This window comes from Hesperophylax consimilis, chromosome 8, assembly GCF_061612785.1.
Source record: "Hesperophylax consimilis isolate HC1 chromosome 8, BYU_Hcon_1.0, whole genome shotgun sequence".
In the NCBI taxonomy this organism is placed as follows: Eukaryota; Metazoa; Arthropoda; class Insecta; order Trichoptera; family Limnephilidae; genus Hesperophylax; species Hesperophylax consimilis.
Window position 1 is genome coordinate 40,896,552 of NC_142843.1, and position 23,525 is coordinate 40,920,076.

The 23,525-nt window shown below is 32.5% G+C and overlaps 1 protein-coding gene across 1 annotated transcript in view; it reads right to left on the minus strand.

Moving 5' to 3' along the window:
* Positions 1-20,950, minus strand: part of LOC149422063 (uncharacterized) — a 31,178-nt gene extending 10,228 nt beyond the window's left edge. The window contains exons 1-13 of the mRNA XM_089634347.1: positions 20,414-20,950; positions 12,721-12,840; positions 12,482-12,552; positions 8,952-9,131; positions 8,704-8,863; positions 8,366-8,589; positions 7,796-7,987; positions 7,308-7,477; positions 5,647-5,774; positions 5,195-5,331; positions 2,666-2,808; positions 538-700; positions 176-303 (exon numbers count right to left, since the gene is read on the minus strand). Of these exons, the coding sequence (XP_089490473.1) occupies positions 176-303; positions 538-700; positions 2,666-2,808; positions 5,195-5,331; positions 5,647-5,774; positions 7,308-7,477; positions 7,796-7,987; positions 8,366-8,589; positions 8,704-8,863; positions 8,952-9,131; positions 12,482-12,552; positions 12,721-12,840; positions 20,414-20,532 (1,935 nt within the window). The 5' untranslated portion in view covers positions 20,533-20,950. The remainder of the gene's footprint in view (positions 1-175; positions 304-537; positions 701-2,665; positions 2,809-5,194; positions 5,332-5,646; positions 5,775-7,307; positions 7,478-7,795; positions 7,988-8,365; positions 8,590-8,703; positions 8,864-8,951; positions 9,132-12,481; positions 12,553-12,720; positions 12,841-20,413) is intronic.
* Between the last annotated feature and the right edge of the window lie 2,575 nt (positions 20,951-23,525).

Genomic DNA, 23,525 nt, shown 5'->3' on the forward strand with positions numbered 1-23,525 from the left:
TAAAAAAAAGTTGGTAATCCACTTAGAATCAAATATGTATTATGGAACTTACATTGATTAAATGTTTTATATGTAACAAAAGTGTACATATGTACATAAATGTAAAGCTTTGTTTCAAACTAAGTTATTCTAAATTATATAGACATATGATTAATGTAACACTAAAACTACTTACTTTATTGCAAGCAACAAAACGTGATTTGGCCACCAGGTTTGTACAGAATTTTTCCGCCTCTTCAGCCAATTTCTTAGACTGAAGACTGCAGGCGTGCTTCTCAGATGGTGTGTCTTCACAGATTTCATCTAAAAACATAATATAAGTAATGAAACAAAACTCCGATATTTACAAATAGATAAATCCTTCATAATTAAATATTACGCAAAGCGTAAGGTCAGAACGGCGAAAAACTTGACTCATTACCATGGCGTTTGTTAGGTTAAAACGGTTTTAAATCAGGCTCGAGGACGACTTTACCACACCAAAGTTGAACGGGCGTGTAAGAATCTAATTAGTAAGATGGTTAATCATTGCCATACCTCCAATTTTCTTGACTTTCCAACTATCTGCAAGAGTGACAATCGATTTGGGAATAATTCCTTCCTTAGTGGCAACGTCATTTCCAGGATATCCATCAATTTTTCCACAAAGTCCTTCAGTTCTGCCCCACAGGGATTCTGTTACATCAACTTGTACCAGTTGCTGAAATGGACATCACATACGTATTTGAACATATATCATGATTCATAAATCACTAATAATACTATCACCGCAATGTTAGGTCGATGTGAAACCATCTCTGCAGAAGTTCTACATATATATTTGATCATTGTTCGTTTATGTCACATGACTATTGTCAAGTATGTCACATAACTACTATAGGTTGCGAATATATTATTATCATCTGTGATCTGTTGAAGAAACACGTCTAATGTCGTCTGGATTAATAAAGTCATACTACAACAGTTAACAGTGTTTCCTATGGGAAACATATATTTTAGTATCCTAATAAATACTAAACGAAACAGATTCGTTAATAGTGACAATGTCTTTGTAACAGTAATTTTACTATGAATTAGGATGGCGGGATATTAGTCAAAAGACTTTAAGTAACAGAATGTACTATATTATCTAGTAACAAGTATATTATATTATCTAGTGGACAATAGTTGACACTCTTTCTTCTCATGCTAGACGTTACTTTTATAGGCCACACAGTCACTCTCTCTCTAGGGGAGACAGAAACACTTGAAGACCTATTGGTGATTTGTGTTGATTACTTTTTTTATCCAAGTATTGTTATCTCTCTCTGATGGCATTTCATGATAAAAAATGCATTATGGAGAAATTTTAACGGTAATTTGCAATGATAATCAGATATTTTGTAAAACTATGAAGAATTTTTTTATGTTATTTTAATACTGTAGCAGACCCAGGAAAAATCATGAGATTTTATAATTGCAACATTTGTGTAAACCATAGTTAATTTTAAAGAAGATCAGAAATTTACCTTTCGAATGAACACCAAAGGTGAACTTGAAAAATTACAAGAACTGTCAAAATTTTAAACAAAAGTAATACACATTTCAAATTTAAAAGAGTTAATTAATAAAATCAAATAATTTTGGTGGTGACCAGATAACTCATAAAATGACAATTCAACACCTTTTTAAAAGGTGATATAAAGTCACGAAAAGTGATGAAACAAAAACTAGATTAAATAGGTTACTTAAGTTAGGTCTATAGCAAGGCTGCCCAACCTTTTTAACAGCTGGGCGAAATTGACGATTTTGAATCACTGGCGGGCCACTGAATACCTCACGGTTCCTATTTCCATGGGGGGGGGGGGGGTTGTTAGAGAATTTCTGAAAAACATAATTCCCCACAAAAAAAATTCAAAATGAGTGCTCCCCACAAAATATTTGAAATCCATGGGGGGGGGGGGGTTGTTACGGAACTTCGCTGAGAAAAAATTCCGCGCACCCAAAAACATCATAATATGTGATTCCCCACAGCAATTTTTCGAATTCCATGGGGGGGGGGGGCTACAAAATTTTATTTCGGACGCAAAAAATATTATATCAAAAACCGGTGTATTTTTGAAAGTAAGTTCAAAAGCGGGTTTTTTGAAAATGGTTCACGCGGGCCACTTATAATTCGTTCGCGGGCCACATTGTGGCCCGCGGGCCTGGGGTTGGGCAGCCTTGGTCTATAGGTTAGTTTTACATTAATTTTTATGACTTTATATCACTTTTTAAAGGTGTGTTGAATTTTTATTGTGTTGAGTTATCATGTAACCAATTTTGGTACCTACTTTGTCGCTTGTCTGAATTGATCCCACAATCAGTTACAATTTTTAATTAAATTCAATGCAAATCCAAGTTCTAGAGTTCGTTGAACCATAGTTACAGACGGTTCCTTGATAAATCAACACATCGACAATTCAACACACCTTTAAAAAGTGATATAAAGTCATTAGAAACGATGAAAAAAAAATTTAAACCTAACCTAACCCAACCTACTTAATCCAGTTAATAAAGTTTTTGTTTCATCACTTTCCATGACTTTATATAACTTTTTAAATATGTGATGAATTATCATTTTGATGATTTATCCAGTCACCGTTACAGACACGACCGAAAATAGTATTATTTTTATTTAATTTACCTTAGCGTCCCATTTGATAGTGACTCCAATGGTCTCCAGAACCAACTGCACCAAATGGCCAGCCATCTGCACCCTCAGTCCAGGCAGTTGGGCGGGGATGGGCAGAAGATGTTTGGTACCCTTAAAGATCACTCCTCCATCATCTGCAGACAAATAAAATTTTTACATACGTCCAAGAGACTTTTTAAATACATCTATTTGAATGAAGATTTTGTTTTCTTTATTGAATCAATGAATTAATGAAGTGGAATCGTGGAAGTGGATATTAATTCTTCGCAACATCCGATCGAACTGAAACTCAGCAGATATACTTGTTGTCGATGACAATGAATTTTATCAACTTTTGATGGCACACACATGCATTTCTCTGAAATTGTAAAACATTTAAAAAATTTACAGCCGATAATAGTGAACAATAATGATAAATCACCTGACTTCTAAGCTAATAACATTCCGAGTACCAAATCGTAACACGAGACTTCCTGAGTTGTTCTTTGTTCAATCATCTAAAACCAACTATTTCAATTCCCAATCCAAATTTAATTCCCCAATCCAAAGGTAACATAAGCTTGGAAAAAATTCGGTTCTGTTAATATTTTCATTTATTCCAAACTAAAATTTAGATCAGAAATTTCCAATATTTTGTTTCGCTAACATTATTACATTATATTTCAAGCGAATTCATTGAATGAACTTGAAATAATTGCTAACAATGATATCAATACGTTAAAAGAATGGTTTGATAAAAACTTATTAACATTAAATATTGAAAAAACATATTATATAATTTTTAGTATAAACAAAATAAACCCTTTTATTACATTAAATATTAAAATATATTCAAAAAAATGCATATCAAAAAAATCTACTTGCCAAAATAATGACTGTTTATCCATAGGAAATAAAAATGAAATTAAATATTTAGGTGTAATAATAGATAGTCAACTTAAGTGGAAAACTCACATAAACAATATCATAAATAGATTAAGAAAACTCATTTACATATTTATTAGTCTAAGAAATATACTTAACTTAAAAATTCTTAAAAATATTTACTACGCTCTAGCCCATTCAATAAAACAGTATGGTATCGTGGCGTGGGGGGGAGCTTACAAATCATCACTTTTACCGCTGGAAATCACTCAAAGGCTGTTAATAAAAATTTTAATAAAAAAACCATCAGACTACCCAACCTTACAACTTTTCCAAGATTTTCAAGTCCCATCACTAAAAAATACATATACGAAAAATACGCTACTTCAAATCCACAAAGATCTGTATAAGAAGTCACACCATGCCATGGTTCGTGTCGAGAGCAATAGGCAAAATACAATGGGTCGCTTATGGACTCCATTAATGCATACCAGTTTTGCACAACACTATTACACGTACACTGGAGTGGTATGGTTTAATAAATTAACGACTGAGATGAGATTAGAACCGGACTTTAATAAATTTAAAAATAAAATTAACTTCACTACAATAAATAATTTAACGAATTAGAATGACGATGATATCTCACTATATTATTTTATAAATTATTGTATAAAAAAACTAAAATCTCTTCACTTTATATGTTTTTATGATTCTTTTTTTCTTCTATTTACATATGTATGTTAAGTTTTTATTATTTTCCCTTTACACACGAGTTTTAGACTCTTGTAAAGGTAAACATGTTAATTTTTATTGAAATATGTTCTTACTATGTAAATTTAAACATTATACTGTATTTAATAAAATAAATAAAAATATTAAAAAAAATATATATTGTATATATATATATATATAATCTGTAGTTTACTTTTGTATGTAAATATTTCATTTATAATTTACTTTTCCTTTTACGTTGATTTTTGTTATTTCCTCCAGGTTAATTAAATAATAATTAATGAATTAAGAACTGTTTTTTCTCTTCTCTCTTTTTTGTAGTTTTTTTTTATCTTTTCCGACTAATGTCCGGGTTAAATCTTCCCAACAGGAAAAACTAAACCCTTCCACACACTTTTCCACAAATGATCATCTAGTCAATCCACATTATGCAAGTGCATTATATAAGCATAATAAATACAAAACAATACAAGAACAACACGTCAACTCACCAGAGAGATCATTATTTATTTTATTACTATTATGTTAATTTGAATGCACTATGTAATATTTTTTTTTTAAAGTTTTAAGACATTAAATACACCATAATAAAATTAGATGTAACAACACAAGTTCATAATATATTTTATCAATAATTATAGTACAGAGAACGCAATGAGATAGGACGAAAACTCTTAATAAATTATAATGCAGACATAACACTAACATAGGACTATGGTTATGTTGGGTTCTTTGGAAAACCGTCATAAATATTTTGAGAATCGACAATTGATGTAAACCATCATTTGACAAATATAAAAATTTTCTAAATTATTCTCGATTTTACGACAATGTCAAATTAATGTGTCGGGGTTCAAACGACTGCATAGCCTTAAAGGTTATTGACTTCATAGAGTTATTTGATAATGTTGCAATATTTACCATTAGCTTCCAAGGTGTACTCTTTATCTTGCAAGAATATAAAGACACGCCGGCGATCATCAACATTCTGCACGGCAACACTGAAGGTATTGTCCTGTCCATCACGCACCAGGATGTGACGGCACGGAGAGTCAAAACTAAAAATAAAAATATGAGATAAATTATGAAGTTTGAAGAAACCTGAAAAAATAAATCAATCATTTAAGGAAGGAGCATTAATATAATCTTTTTAACCCATAGGAGCCTGCAAGAAAATTCAATAAATAAAAATACATTTTTGTTAAGGCAATATGTAGACATATTACTACACTTGATAGAATGACATTTTGATTTTGTGTTTGACAAATCCATAGAGGGAGGATTTGGGTAGCAGAGGATTTAACCCGCGACGCCTGGGTGGGATCCCGGCGATTTGGGCTACCAACTACACAAGTGCTGAAAGGTTGTATTACCTGTATACTTTGCCATCAAACGTTTTGAAGTGAGCCCCTCCCCAGGTGAAACAAGTTCCAGGCTTGGGAATTATTGGTTCTACTGTTACATAGTTATTTCCTCGGCCATATTGTGGACTGCTGTCATTCTAAAATACAAATATACAGTTATGAAATGGTCACCAAAAATAGTTCCAAAACAACATTAACATAATAAAAATACCTCTACTAAAGTATTAAAATCAATTGCCGATATAAGCATTTGATCAAATTTGACCATTGGCCATCTAGCATAACGGTCATCAACATTTCATCAGTGTTAGTGCGATTTTGTATGAATGGCATTGAAGCCAAATCTAGGGTGAGGGGAAATTGACCAGTAGCCATCTTGTATGACAAACTTTTTAATGATTTGTATGCAAAGTGGTGCGTAATTAACTATTATACTTATATTTATGTGTTGTTAATGCAGTTATAATGGAATGGGATATGTCATCACAAATTTGAAGTAGGTTTTGGCATTTTTCACACATCTTTCCCCTCACCCTGCGGCTTCAATTGTTTCTCGAATAGTTCTATTCAGAGCTTATTAGGTCCATGCGTTTAACCAATGTCTGACACAGGTCGAGAATCAGTATTGACGCAGGCCGTTATTTAAGTAGCAAATGTGAAAAAATTCAAAATGGCGCTGATTGCATCCCTACGTGAAAACAGTTCTTCATAGCTGTTTTGAAATATATAAGCACCTAATTCGAATTATAGTATTGTGTATTATCTTGTAAGAAGTTTCAAACATCATATTTGATCATGCATCATATTATCATGTCAAATGTTAGTTGTAAGTCTCTAGTTTTAAGCAGAGATGTGCAAAATGGGTACCCAAAACCATTTGAAATGGAAATGGGTCAAAACTTTTCCATTTGAAAATGCAAAATGCAAAATGGTTTTTAGAAAAGCATTTCAAATGCAAAATGCAAAATACCTATTTTCAAAATGCATTGAAAATGCAAAATGGTTTCTCAGGTCAAACAATTAAAATAATTATGGAATTTTTAAACAATTTTGTCATTTAACAATGGACATCAATGTAGAACATATTACATGATGGTAAATCCAAAAACACCACGACTACAGATTATGAAACAACAAAAAATTTGCGCGGGACTAATGTTGCCAACGTAAAAACATAGAAACTGCTATCTAACATTTAATATTACAGCATCATGGCCATGTTCAGTATTTGAATCAGTATTTTTTGTAATGGTATCACTCAATTGCCAGGGCTCCTACCAGGGAGCAACTTGACAAATGGAAATTATCTCTCATAGCGAGGTTGAGGACCGACTGATATTTGGGGTTTATGAAAAAAAATGAGTGGAGATAGTAGGAAGAATGTTGCAAAAAGGCATTTAAAATGGAAAATGCATTGAGAAAAGCATTTAAAATGCAAAATGGAAAATACCCATTTTGCATTTCCATTTGAAATGGATTTATTTGAAATAAAGCACATCTCTGCATATAAGTCACTAATTATAAGGCTCAGTAGTGAAATGCTAGCTGTCTTAGTTGTAAGTCACTAGTAATAAATCATAGTTCACTGTAAGTTATTAGTTAATTAATTAATTAATTAATTACAGGTTAAATAATACAATCATTTTTATTATTATTAATGATTAACCAACCGTGTATCCATATGAACCTGCAGAATAGGTTCCTCCTGTTTTAGAATGAGCCCAATCTCCGTGGTTTACAGTGCGGGCCCTTTCTTCATAGTTGTCATGGCTTTTGCTGTAGTTTTTGGACTTATAAAACGCTTGGGACGATCCACCCATTATCATGACTTGTTTATCTCCTAAGTATAAAAAAAAAATATATACATATATTATGATACTCACAACTGAGAAAGGACTGCAATAATTGATCTAATAAAATATTAATATTTAACCAATAATGAATAACTGAAAAAGTGTCCTTGTAGTTTGTTGTATGCCAAAATCTACAACTTTACCTACTTTGAATTCAAAGGAACTTTATAATATTAAATAGCTGGGAATGTTCAATCAAGAAATATAATTGGAAGGAATTGAGAAATCATTTACAAAGTAACTAGTTCATTTAGCCCTTCTCTCAGCCACCTTTAACAATGTGTATTCATACAATGTTTACATACCATAAACACAATTTGGAATAGGTTGTGGAAGAAACACGCCAAGAGAGTATGCACAGGTGTATACATCAACAGGCTTGGAGTCAAAATGTATTCCCGCTGGGCAACTGAGGCTGCAAGACAAGGCATCCTTGTCACCAACACATTTATAGCCACCATTGAAGCCGAGTTTGGAGGCAGCACACGCATCGGCAGCTTTACAAAAATAAGATGAAAATCAACACATTTTATAAAGATATCAATCATAACAAAAAAAAGCTAAAGATATCATACATTTTTTTGTTTAAACTGGGTTTTAACAGACGATCTCGCCTTCCTTAGAAAATAGGTACAACAATTACAAAAATCTACTTAGACATAGGTTAGAAGAATATAGAATATATTCTATTTAAGGCATTGAATGCAACATGCGACGGTGATTCATTCACCAATAATCCGCTTTCCGTAGAAAACTAAATTTAGCCCATATGAATTTTACATCGTACCATTTGATAAAGTCCCATCCTTACAAACCTATATTAAGAATATTAATACACTTTCGGTGGGGTAGGTGATAGTATAATATGTGCTCACAGTATTGGCACTGGGGCCCCCTGAAGTCTTGCGGGCACTGGCACACGTTGAGGGACAGGCAGTTGCCCCCGTTCTCGCAGGGGGGCTGACAGACGGGCTGGCAGTCGGGCACGGTGGGCATGTCCTGACGCGTGGGAAGCCAGGTGCCCTCCTTGCACACCATGTTGGTAATGGATGAGCCATCGGGGAACTGGTGACCTTTGGCACATGTTATGGTGCAAGAACTGAAAGAACGCAGTCCAATTATTAACACACAACAGTTACCATAGACAGGTAAACACCATTTTCTGGCTTGTTGGGAAATGAATTTGTATTCTATGAGAGTAAACATGACTTACGTGGAAGAACAACTTCTTCTGCTGTTCTTGGGTAGCGGAGGATAGTTGAGGCAGGGCTTCTTCTCAAACTGACATTGCGGCCCACTGAAGTTTTCTGCGCAGTCGCACTGGCCCGGAGCGACACAGATGCCGTTGTGTTGGCACGGTGGCAGACAGATGGCTACAGTCAAAATGCAAGTTTTTTAAACAATAATCAAGCTATGGCTGTTAGGTGTACTGTAACCAAACAATGGGGCAATTGAACTCACGAGCGCACGAAGGAATGGAGGTCCAGCCCTGCACCGACCACTTGGCGTCTGTGCAGATGAGGATGTGACTGTTCTGCCCATCCTCGAACTGGTAGTCGGGCATGCAGGTCACACGGCAGCCGCTATACATGGAGCACTTCAGCATAGTGTTGGCTGGTGTCTCGGGCCGGTTTACACAACCTGGAAAAGATACCACATTTAGAAAAGAAAAGACCTTTAACTTAAAATTATTAACGACTCTTATATTGACTGCGGTTCCAGTTCTCTCGTACGAATTGTCCTTAACCTTAAAATTAGCGACTTTTCACTAACTGCAATTCAAGTTCTCTCAGGTGACGGCAAAAACGTCATCAATTTTAAGGTTAAGGACAATTCCTTACCCTTAAGTAGAGCCGGAATCGTCCCTCAGGGTGACCTAATAGTATAACCAGAGTTGAATCGAACACGGTACTCACATAGATGCATTGCTTAACATACAGCATGCTTGCTTCAAACTTGTTATTCTAAGAAATTTCAATTGGTAATACGAAAATTCAACGAATATTCAAATTCAATGATTGTATCGGGAGAGCTTATAGCTGCGGAAATGCTAGTTTTATGGTACATCAAACTTTGGATTCAGTTCTTTTATATCCAGACTGCATCATCCAGCATTCCCAAAGAAGGGATGATTTTAACGCAGCTTCCCTTATTGAAGAATTCTACTAAGTACATAATTCGTCGTCTCAAAGCAACACAGGGATATCTTGAAAAAACTGTTCTGAAGTGTGAATAAGGGCTTTAAACTGTGAATAGGTTCTAGCACAAATAAATTAAGTAAAGTAGAATATGAATAAGCTTTTAATGAAATAATAAACTGCATATTTAACTTCAATCAAAAATAGTCATATTAAACCTAAAATTTCTAATATCTAAGGATAATAGTTGTTAAGAAATCTCACTGTTGCTTTGGGCTGACAACGAATTGAGAAATTGCAACAGAACTGATTGTGATAAATGGAATATCCACATTGATAACTTGATGATAAGAAACAATTCTGTAAATAATAGCAGACCGGTAAATAAATTCCAACATAACGGGAACAATAACCTTACGTAATTATAAATGTAGTGTTTTAAAAGTATTTCCTTTTCTTAGTATCAAGGCTTACAAGAACCTAATTAGGTAATTCAATTAGGTCATTATTAAAAAAAAAGGTTTCAATTATTTTTTATCTCAGCCCACTTCCTGCACTGATTGGATGCTGCGTACGTTTGCAGTAATTAAATAAAAACATTATTAGTAAGAAGTTCTCACGTAATACATTGATTAGATTACAATAATTCCGTTGGTGAATGAAATATATAATAATTAACTAATTATTCCGCATTTGGGGTTAGTGAGTGAATGGTTTCCTGTTTTTAGTTTGATTTGCATCCACGATTGCTCGGAAACTTGCTTAATTAGTTATATCCGGAGAGTGCGGTTTCGGATGCAAAATATGATTTCAATTGAATGAAAGTTTTTATTTTAAAGGCCAGACTTCATTTAATAGGCACAGAACCCGAAAATGAACGTTGAAATTTGATGAATTGTTCAAATTCTCCGAAACAACCCGTCCTTAGAATTGTATGATAAACATCGACTTTTCTCTAATTTCTAAAAATATAATATGCATGTATTATATACATAAACCTTCCGGAAGAAATTCTCTAAATGAAAGTGAAAACCCTATCAAAATATGTTGCAAAATTTAGAAGAACTAAGCGCACAAACAGACAGACGAGGATAGCTACTTTATTTTATACTATTTAGATATTTCGAGATAATCATCATAGCTACTGCCACACCTGAAGTCCAGTAAATATATAACGAAAACTATTGTGAAATTGTATCAGAATATTTATTGAATAATCTTATTTGAACTAGCAGTTAAAAACCCGCTTCGCGAGTTTTTTGTTTCTAGGCCCTGCGGGCGGCACTTGGTTGGTCTTTGCCCAGTTTAAGTGATACTAACAACAGTTACATGTAATAGGTAGATATTAGGCCATTCACAGAGAGAGGGTGAGAATATATTGTAAATAGATTATTACAATATAGCGCCCCTGAGGTGATATCTCACAAAAGCGGCGCTATACAAATTGTCCAATAAATAAATAAATAAATATAATGTTTACATTTTATTGCGTACAAATGCATTGATGTACAACGGAAATAGATAAAATAATGCAATCTTATTAAACTTTATTTCATTAAAACACAAATACTTTGTTTACATCACTTTATTATATACAACCACTACATGTTTCATGAACGAAGTTCACCTCATTAGGAGTAAGTATACTCCGAAGTCAAAAATTAAATATAGATTACAGTTGGAAAGAAGAAGTGGAAGGAGGGGGAGGGGTTAGAGTGGGCGGGTTATAAACCCTCTTTTAAATATTTTCCCACTCAACTGGTCTTTCCCGTCTAACGATATTGTAATTCTTAATTCTGATAAACTCCGCCCACTCTTACCGCTCCCCCCTCTTTCCACTTCTTCTTTCCAATTGTAATCTATATTTAATTTTTGATTTCAATGTATACTTACTGCTGATGAAATGAATTTCGTTCATGAAACATGTAGAGGTTGTATGTAATTAAGTGATGTAAACAAAGTTATTTATGTTTTAATAAAATAAATAATGCCATCACAAAGTGATAAGCTTCGAGACGAAATCTTTTTATTAAACGCTTGTTAATGATCAAGTAATTTTGCGTAACTATGCGTATTGTGAGCTGCATGTTTAAATATTCGCGCCAGTCATTTGGTTTGTTCTTATACCGCCAGAGGGGCAGAGTGGTCGAATTTTGCCTGCAGACCCCCTATTCGGGATTTACCCGAAACATACGATTTGAATTCGACCAATCAGAGGGCCTAGATCGTCCAGACGCTAGTGTAATAATACTATCAGATAACCCACTTCAAACGGAGTGTAAATATAACGCTGCGCGTAAGGTCGAAACAGTGAAAAACTTGATTATGGTTAAAAATGGTTACGACCGGAATACCATATACCGAATACCATATCAAAGTTGAACCGATTTATAAGAATCTAATTAAGTAAGACGGAAAAAGATTTTACGTAGATATTATACAAAATTATGCCGTTAAATACAGAATCATACTGTTAAAATTTTGCGGTTATTCCTATTGTAAATTTAAAAGTAAATTTATTTACCTACATATAAAGTGTGTAGGTGGCTAAATTTTTTTATTTTACTGTGGTTGATTGATGTAACCTACAAATCATTAAAATCTTAAAGATTTGTAAAATGTAGAATGTTGTAGAACGGTTCGTTTCTGCGACTATATTTGAGTTCAACAGTTCAGCCATGAAACAATTTGCCGGCCACTGTTTCGTTACTCTTACGATGTGTTAATTCCTTCCTCTCCTCAAAAAGATCTTTCACACCACAGCATCACCAAAGTTTACAAGCGCTGAGGGAAATTATTTTCCTCAAGCCCTACTGTGTGGAATTAATTAAAAAAAAGTGGTTTTTTACATACCTCCTTTGTAAGTCCCCGTGTTGGCTGAAGCCTCTCTGCTGCTGAAGAGATCTTCCATGCTTCCATGAGATCTAAACAAGAAGAGGAAATCTACAGAAAACTAATCATTGGCATAATAATAATTGTTTTTGCTGTCCATGCAAGGAGGGCGAATCAATTATTGATGAATTGTAGTTTTAAGAATCTACTAATCATAAGTTTCGATAGTAAAATAAGAAAAAAATGTCAGCCGTACTCACGTTTTAAATGATTTCACACCGAATGTCTTTGTGTTTCCGTGGAGAGATCCAAACTTCATGGGGAATTCCCCCGTTTTAAATATATCAGGTAGGTAATGCGGCACACCGACATCGGATTGTCTAAACAGGCATTGCATAATAATTATATAGATACTTGGAAGATATAATAATAATAATAATAATGAAGATATAATAATAATAATAACCAAACGTATGTTGACAAATTTTCGTCAAACAAATGGTTGAGTATTGGAGAGTTGAGCGCAGAAATAGAAGGATTTATGCTTGCCATTCAGGATAGAGTCATTAATACTAAAAATTATAGGAAGCATATAATCAAAGATACAAATCAAATTGATGATTTGTGTAGAAAATGTTTGGCTTTTCCGGAAACTATAGAACATATTATATCGGGATGTTCTATATTAGCACCGTCCGAGTATACATTTAGGCACAATCAAGTTTTAAAAATAATTCACCAAAGTTTGGTAATTAAACATAACTTGATTGACTGCTGTAATATAATACCATATTATGAATACGAACCAAATTCATTTTTAGAAAACGAATTTTATAAAATATATTATGATAAAACTATACTAACAGACCGAACGATTAGTCATAATAGACCCGATATATAGTTTTACATGACAAAATTAAAAAAATAACTTATATCATTGATGTCGCTATTCCAAATTCCTGTAATATTCAAAAATCTGCTAATGAAAAAATAAGAAAGTATACAGATTTAGGAAATGAAATAAAAAGAATTTGGCATTCTCAGACTATAAAAATATTACCATTCGTTATTTCGGCTACTGGCATTATACCTAGCTCTCTCATTAAAAATTTAGACGTTTTAGATCTATCAGAAAATTTATATATGGAGGATAACGAAAGATTTTTTAAACATTTATGTTAAGGGATCAGTAGGATTTATAGGCCCTGTTAGAAGTTCTACCGAGCCGAACCCTCTGATATGAAAATATCTTGAGTCGGTGAATTATTTTCCCATTTGATCTCTGGTGAGTTGACGTGTTGTTCTTGTATTGTTTTGTATTTATTTTGCTTATATAATGCACTAGCATAGTGTTGATTGACTAGATGATCATTTGTGGAAAAGTGAGTGGAAGGGTTTAGTTTTTCCTATGGGGAAGATTTAACCCGGACAAAAAAATCGGAAGCATAAAAATAAGCCTTTTATTCTGAACTTCTATTAATATTAATATAATTGTTAATTATGTATATTAATATTAGAAATGTTTTGTTTGTTATAATATATCCCGAAGCTTAGTTTGCCTCTTGGCCTCCTCTAACTTTTTTTCTTCGCATCTCACTAATGCCCAGGATATCCCATTTTATTTCTTCGAGAGCTATTTCTAGCTTGTGTAGGCTTTCTTCGGTTCTAAGGGTTCTCGTATTTAAAGTTGCAATATTCAGTATTTTGTTTCTTCTTGTTGTTAGAGGGTTGTGGTCTATAACTCCCGCGGGGACCAGCCGAATTGGGAGACTTTTTGTTGGTTGGTTTTGGTTGTTAATTTTGGTTGGTGTTAATATTCATTGTTTCCGATCTTCCAAGACAGTAATTAGTTTTTTGGAGCATTTAGTTGTGGGTCAGAAGTTATATATTATACAGTTATATTTAGTTGGAAGATATATCGTTACTCAAATAATATTGTAAAGAAAAGATATTTAAAAAAAAAAAAAATCGTAAGCACTTTTTTTTTGTACTCTTTGCATTTAACCCCCTTTTCCAACCCCCTTGCTAAGACCATCTCATCATGTGATATTAAAAAAATTTCATTCGATTCTTGCTGTATTTAAAAAAATATATTTAACCTTTTTTTTATTTGAAAAACATTTTAGTAAAATAACCACAGCAGAGTTTGTTTATGCTATTTTATATTTATTTATTTATATTATTTATTTGTTTATGCCATATTTAATGTATATACATATATTTTAAATTTTGGGTTTTTTGCACACTGTTTGTATGGTTTACAAGCAGCAAAAACGGGGTATAGTTATAAAATATAATACAAAATAAACAATATGATATGAAAATAATGGTTCCATGATATTTTATCAAAATGACAATTAAACACCAAACCTTTAAAAAGTGACAAAAAACTTTTTGTTTCATCACTTTTTTTAGATGTGTTGAACTATCATTTTGATGAGATACCAGGTCACCGAAAATAATACCCAACTAATGATGGATATCTTAGCCGAATGAATTAACCGATGGAAATGTGAAATTAAAGATGTCCATTATAAGAACATACATAAAGAAAATAAAATTTATAAATTAAAATATTATGCAATATAAAGTATGAAATTCTAAATGTAGCTTACACACTAGTGAAGTGACGAAAAAAAATCATTTTTCCTTATTGAATTTTATTTTTATTTTTTTTTATTTTTTATTTTTTTATTATTGTACGACAGACAGGTAAGTCCAATTATGGTACAATTTTATTAAAACTAACAATACATGTACATATATTTTTTAAAACATGGTATAGTGATATTAAACACATCTATATCCGCTGGTAGGGCATTTAGTAAGGTCATACCTCTTGTCATGCTATGTCGGGCAATGACATCTGTCCGACCCTGCGGTATACAGAATAGGTCGTGGCTACGATTTCGACAGTATTTATCAGGAACGAATAATCCACAGCATGACAGGAGATATGGGCAATCGATAAGGTTTTTTAGTAACTTTAATTCAAATACCATGAGTCTGGCATTACGCCTAGTCTCCAGGCTTTGGTAATTTGTCTCCTTTAGCAGTTCCACGTGATGCATGAATTTCGGATATATTCCGTATGATCGCATGTAAACATACCTTAGGAATTTTTTTTTGAATTTGTTCAATCATATTTATGTATTTAAGTTGATAAGGTATCCAGACAGTACTGGCGTACTCCAGCTTGCTTCTGACCACTCCGTTGAACATGGAGGTCATTGCTTCTTTGTTATTGAATTGTTTGCAAGTTCTAATTACAAAACCAAGAGTTTTGGAGCAAGCCGAGGTAAGCTGGACTATGTGGTTTGAAAATGTCAGCTTGGGATCAAAGATCACCCCAAGGTCCTTGATGATGTTTACGCGTGTAAGTACTTCACCATTCATTCTATACTGGCAGAATACCGGATTTTGTGAACGACTATAAGTCATAACAACGCATTTTTTAATATTGAAGTTAAGTTTATTTTCTACCGACCATATCATGATTGAATCGAGGTCGGCCTGCAGTTTCGAATAATCATAATCTGATTCGATTTCCTTCATCAGTTTCATGTCATCTGCGAATAGTAGACATGAGCTGTGACGTATGTAATCCTGAATGTCATCAATCAGAATGAGGAATAACATGGGGCCGAGATTCGATCCTTGAGGAATTCCTGACAGAGCTGCGAACTTATGGGAGTCGTATCCATTTATATTTACATACTGACTTCTATCTTTTAAATATGACGCAAAAAATGTTAGTAAGGGTTGATTAAAACCTATTTTATGCATCTTTTTTATTAGAATATCGTGATCTACTCGGTCAAATGCCTTTGCGAAGTCCGTGTAAATTACGTCCGTCTGATGCCTACAGTCTAGGCCTTGTGCTACCCGTCGAGAGAAAGAGAGTAAGTTGGTTACCGTTGATTTCTTCGGTAAGAAGCCATGTTGATTACCTCTTAAGAAAGGCGTGATTTGTGGACTGATTTTATCACAGATAATCATTTCAAAAATTTTTGGAATTGTTGACAGTACTGCAACTGGTCTATAATTTCTGACGTCAGTCTTTTCATCAGCTTTGTGAATGGGGCTGACCCTCGTTAGTTTCCAACACTGTGGAAATGTGGAAGACATGATGCAGAGATTAAATATGTACGCAAGGGGAACACAGATATTTGGAGAGATTTTTATAATTATTGAAGGAGGAATACACTTATTATCAAATGGTGCATTTCTCAAGCTAAAATCCTGTGTTTGAAGTTTTTAAAAAGAAAAGCCTCAAAGTAATCTATGTATTGTGTTATCCAAAAGACTAGATCAGTTTACTGATTCATTTTTATGGTTAAAAAACGTTTTGTTATTATGATTTAATTTTTTTACAAAAACAGATCTCTTTATCTTATTTAATTTGAAGAGAGATTTAGATAATTTCCTGAGGCAGGTTACGTTACTTCCTTACTTAATTTCGTAAAACATGGTTTTTATATCCTTAACAGCTCAATGTTTTTTTAAATTATCAATGTTTTTAGTTTATCCAAGTGTTTTTCAAAAGTAGAACACAAAATGTACTTTTTTCTAAATGAAGATTGTTTGAGCATTTGTTGGTGTCTCTCAACATACACAGTATTTTATAAAGGGAGATTGTTTGAGTATAGTTGGTGTCTCTCAACATAAACAGTATTTTCATTGAAAAACCATAATTATGTATTAATTAGTACGCATAAAAAAATTATTATAATGTATTTATGTATATAATGTATATGTATTTATGTACCAGCCATACTCCCATCCACTAATCTGTGGATCTTCAAGGTCTGCATTTACAATAACCTTCTTACTGCCCCTTCCTTAACCCTGGCTCACTATGTCGCCCAACCGAGTAGTTCCCTAGATTAGATATTCCACTAGATTTTTCTGAAGGAAGTGAAATTGATCTCTATATTTTTGATGGTAAAAAAGTTATTATATTTTATTAAAATATACACAAAGAAACATATTACAAATTAAAATTTCATTATTTAGAATATATCCATTGACAATTTTAGTGAGAATAGAAACAAATATACCGCACAGAGTTTTGGTGGTCGAGCGTAAAGAGCCAACGAGTCACGAGTCTGGCCGTGTTTGCCGTATCTCGCTTTGTTTACATGCAAAGTGTAAACCCGTCATGCCATGCAAGAGTCGGTTTAACCGCCCTAGGCACACCAAAAGATAATTCACATCAAAATTATTTACTATTTGTAACTAAAGGATTTAAAAGATAAATATTATGATTTTTTTTTTTTTTCTGTGAATAATGCAAAAGATTCCCAGATTGCCCGGAGCGAGTGGGACTAAAGCATCCCCTTAAGGGGTGAATATTTATCATATTTTATAATGAAAACTTGCTAGCTCTATCACCAAAACGTTGAATCGAAGCACGATAGATAATAATATTAAGGATAAACGTGACAATCGTTATAATCTACGTATTCATAGATGAAGTTAATTTAATTATTTTATTAAAATACACTTTTTCCAAGTTATGCTTTACAATATTAAGATAAAAAAAATTTTATGCCCGTACATACGCAATATGAATAGAAATAAATAGTTTTGTCTATATACAAACTCGAGGCATAAAACACACAATATTGAATTTGTATGCCTTTTTGAAGGAATTGAGTTTTTATACGAACAAAACTATTTATTCATATTCATATTATGTATATACGGGTACAAACAAAAAATTTGACCTTATATTGAAAAGAATAACTTGCAAAAAGAGTATTTTAATAAAATAATGAAATTAACGGCATCTATGAAAATGTAGATTATAACGAACTTCGCATTTAACCTTAAGTGTTTCATTTTCTTCCTTTTTTTTGACAAAGAGAGATAATAATATCGTCACTGGGATCTCCCGTGCTGAGGATTTCATTTACATATTATTAAAATTCAGTAGTATATGTATTGCCAATATTTTTTTTTTCCGATTTAATGTCCGGGTTAAATCTTCCCCATAGGAAAAACTAAACCCTTCCACTCACTTTTCCACAAATGATCTTCTAGTCAATCAACATTATGCAAGTGCATTATAGAACCAAAATAAATACAAAACAATACAAGAACAACACGTCAACTCACCAGAGATCAAATGGGAAAATAATTCACCCACTCTAGATACATTCATATCAGAGGGTTCGGTTCGGTAGAACTCCTAACAGGGCCTATAAATCCTACTGATCCCTCAACATAAATATTTAAAAATCTTTCGTTATCCTACATTTATTTAAAATGACTGATTTTTGCATTTTATAAATACATTTTTTCAAAGATATTAGAAGAATGAGATGTGCTATGAGCAGTTCATACTGTGTGGAATTGTTTTGCCCAGTGTCGCCGGTTTTGTTCACCAATGCTATTGCACACCTTCGCTTACGCTAAGGTATCCGCACTAATACAGAGAACAGATTTCTGTGCGTACACGTCCCGATAGTATTCAAAATGAGTAGTACTCTACTAGTAGTACTACCCTAAATGAGTAGTACTCCGCCTACGGTCCGGCGGCCAACATAGCATATCTCGTTCTTCTAATATCTTTGCATTTTTTGATAGATCTAATACGTCTAAATTTTTAATGAGAGAGCTAGGTATAATGCCAGTAGCCGAAATAACGAATGGTAATATTTTTATAGTCTGAGAATGCCAAATTCTTTTTATCTCATTTCCTAAATCTGTGTATTTTTTCAGTAACAGATTTTTGAATATTACAGGAATTTGGAATAGCGACATCAATGATATAAGTTATTTTTTTAATTTTGTCATGAAAAACTATATCGGTTCTATTATGACTAATCGTTTGGTCTGTTAGTATAGTTTTATCATAATATATTTTATAAAATTCGTTTTCTAAAAAAGAATTTCGTTCGTATTCATAATATGGTATTATATTACGGCAGTCAATAAAGTTATGTTTAATTACCAAAACTTTGGTGAATTATTTTTAAAACTTGATTTTGCCTAAATGTATACTCGGACGGTGCTAATTATCATATTATAAATATATTACATGGCGTTTTTTGTTCAATTGAGTGGTTTCAGTCTGTATTTGGTGTCAGTATATTATCTGTTTTCGATCTTCCTATGTTTTGTTTCCAGCTTTTTATTTGAGATTTAAATGTTATAATATTGTTGAGTTTTGAATGAGAGTGGGATTTTGTTGTAGAGTTTAGTACCATGATATAAGTGCTTAGTACATAACATAATAAACTGAGTATGAACAATATAATCAGGTACAATACAAGTTCTCATAATTGATTAATCAAGAGAGTTCTGTTGCACAAAGGAGAATAATAATTGCATATAATTGTACGAGTACAAAATAAGTACTTATGGAGCAATGTGTAATAACTTCATTTTATATATATATTATATTTACCCTTTGTACTATATAACTTTATATGATATTTATATAAAGTAATATAGTATTAAGGGTAAAAAAATATAAGTATAAGTGTGCAAAAGGTAAGAAAAAAATAATGATGAATAAATTATAAAATAATAATAATTTGTAATACAGGGACTTTCAGAATAATTTTTATTGTGGCTTTTTGGGTTTGAATAAGTGATTTTAGGAAATTGTCATTTGCACTGCCCCATCCAATAATACCTTATTCTAAGAGCGATTGGCAAAGAGACATATGTATACCTTTATTAGGTCTTTTTTATTGAGGACATTCTTGATGGTTTTGAAGAAATAACTTAGTTTTATTTTTATTATTTAAATAGTTAATATTATACTCAGTCCATTTTAAATATTGATCAGTTTTTTATATCTAAATAAGTTACATGGTCAACGTTTTCCAATGGGGGACAATTATTAGTGATGGAAGTTGTGAATTTTTATGTTCGGTTTCCTTCCGTGATATTGAATATTTCCAGCTTGGGATGTATATTTGTATAGTATAGTCTACTTACTCTTTGCCGCTAGTTTGTTTTGTATGTTGGCCGAATCCAAACCCATAGCCAGATTGCACAAACCATACATTGTTCAAAATCACAAAGCACAATAAAAGTTTATTCTTAAATGAAAACATTGTGGCGAATTGACCGACAGAATTGACGGCCTAACTTTGGCTAGGGATCAAGTCGTGCTAACACAAGCCGGGACCATGTTAAACAGTAAACAATACCAGTAATCACGAGTAGTAATAATTCACCAATGAACGGGAATTTTGTCCGTATCTGCTTTTATGGGATTTGTTCCCGACTTATCTCAAAACGTTTTATTTTTACAGGAACGTGGAACTTGTGCATTTTATGGTTTTATCTGGACAGGAAGCTTTGGGTTTATTTGACGATAATAATTAATTGTTTTGCGAGGTAATAAACAAGCGGCTATCTCACTGTGATTAAATCCTTGTTTAAAAGGGAAGGGAAAGTTATTAAAAGTCATAATTAGGTTATGCAGAACGCTATCATTGGAGTCAAGGATGTTGATTCTTGCTGTAATTTATTTACTATGATTTGCCTACTGCTCATGACCCATATGCGTTAGTGCATTTTTTGTTGAACTTATTGTAGAGTGCTCCAATTGATAATATTGTCATTTTATATTATAATGGGAGCAGCTATCCGCAATAAACCTTTGTGTAAAAAAAATTATATTATTGAAAATAATTTTTTTTGTTTTCTGATGAATTTTATTTGTATTTATTAAATTCTAGATTCAATTTTTTTTTTTAAATTTTAAATCACAACTAGGTGACGTGTAAACGTCTGACGTCTGATGCTTGACCTTTCTCTACTTTCTATAAATATAGTACGCATGTATTATATACGTGATAGTGATATAAGTGATAGTAAAAAGCCTTTCCAAATCTATTGCGTAGTTTAGTAGAAATAATCGCACAAACAGACAGACGCGGATAGTGACTTTATTTTAGTATAATAGAGATTCATTATTGTTTTTTATTTTGTGGGTCTATAAATTAATTTCTGACGATTGTAATTTTTTTAATAAAGGTAAGACTTCTAGAAATTTTCATACTAGATTTAAGGAGCACCTAAGGTGTTTGAATAATAAGAATAAAAATATATTATAACTAGCTTACGTGTATCGGACATTGTTCGGGGTTGAATTCTATGTTAAACATCGACTTTTCTCTACTGTATATAAATATAATATGCATGTATTGTATATATAAACCTCCCGGAAGAAATTTTCTAAATGATGAACCCTAACATAATACCTTGCATAGTTTAGAAGAACTAAGCTCACAAACAGACAGACGCGGATAGCGACTTTATTTTATACTATTTCGAGATACCAATGTATTGTCACGATTACGAATTTACTAAAATTTTATCAGGAAACCGACTGTAATTTTTAGTTCATTGGTTAGTTGAGATGTTCCCGAACGTTCCAGACTATTCCTGAATTTACCACAATGTTCCAGAATGTTGTGGAATGCTATATTTTTTCCATAAATTTGTGAATATTTTTTGTTACAATTATATTACACAAATATATAGATAAATAAATGACCATCTTCAAAAATTGAGTGCATAATTCACATAGGAACTTGAAAAACTACACACAGCTTACTTTTAATACCTTTGGTCATAGAACAATGTACACCAAAGGATATCAAATACATCTTGCAATCGAGTGGTAGACACTCTCAGTATACTGGTGATGGACCCTCATTCAGAATCGAAAAGTTGTTTGCCGTATTTGGTGACCAGATCTTTGAATAACGTTAACCATCTGTGTAATTTTAATGTATTTTTTTAAAAGATTATCTTTTTCTATCAATTCTACTGTAAATATATATTTTTAATTTGTATCTTACCCGGACACTTCGCTGGTTTCTACAACCCAGTAAACATGTAATTTTTCAATAAAATATGTATCTGGAATTGTTTGTTGGTTTCCTAAGTAAACTAAAACACAGTCAGGTACTTTCCAACCTCTCTCTGTCTTTCAAAATCCCTTCAGACTCACAAAATACCCTGACTGGGGATGCTATATTCTCACTGATCCCAAACAGATAATACTCTTTTGCAGTATTCACAAAAAATTAAATGAACACTGGTAGGTATTTTGGTCTTTTAAATTTTATATTTATTACTGTTCAAACATAAATAATGTCATAAAAAAAATTTAAGATTTATAAAAAAAGTTTTAATTAACATTTAAACATAACATTCGATCGGTGACCGGATAACTCATCAAAATGACAATTCAACACACTTATAAAAAGTGTTATAAAGTTATGAAAAGTGATAAAACAAAGTTTTTGTTTCATCACTTTAATGACTTTATATCACCTTTAAAAGGTGTGTTGAATTGTCATTTTGAGGAGTTATCATGGAACCCATTCGATCGAATATATCAGAAAACTTATTATTTTATTAATTTTTTTTTCACACGGTCATACATGATTTTATCACACATACTCACTTCCACAGCATTCAGACTATTTTAAACCTTTCTCTGCTAATTCCATGCCTCGTCGCCATACACCAGGGTAGGTACGAGCACTCCATTGTGGACTGCTAGCTTTGCTTCTTTGAACAATTTTTTGTAAGCGCCAACCGCGTTTAGTCCTCCATTAATTGAGCTAAGCCATACTACTGCCAATCCCATATACGCACAGCAGCGCCCTTTGTTTGTTTCTACCTATACATGAAACACACATCTTCCATTGCATATTTGATCATAGTTTGACGACGGTCATCACGCCTCCATGCCATATCTCCCAGTTTCTATATCTTATGGTCTTAGACTTTCGACACATTTTAGTGTAGAATAATAATATCCATGCTAATTGAAAACGTTTCGGTTAAGAATTAACGAAAATTTTAAAAAATGTACATAATTTCTGAGATGAATATTAGAATCATTTCTTTTTTTAAATAAAGCAAAATCATATAAAATATTTTATTTGTTCGTATTACAAAAATATTATTGTGTAATTATATAAATATACAATATCCATAACTCAAGGCACTGTAGAATAAATACACTACTTTGTTCTTAACTTTTCATAAAATGTGTGGAAGACTTTTTCTAATTGGATGCTGA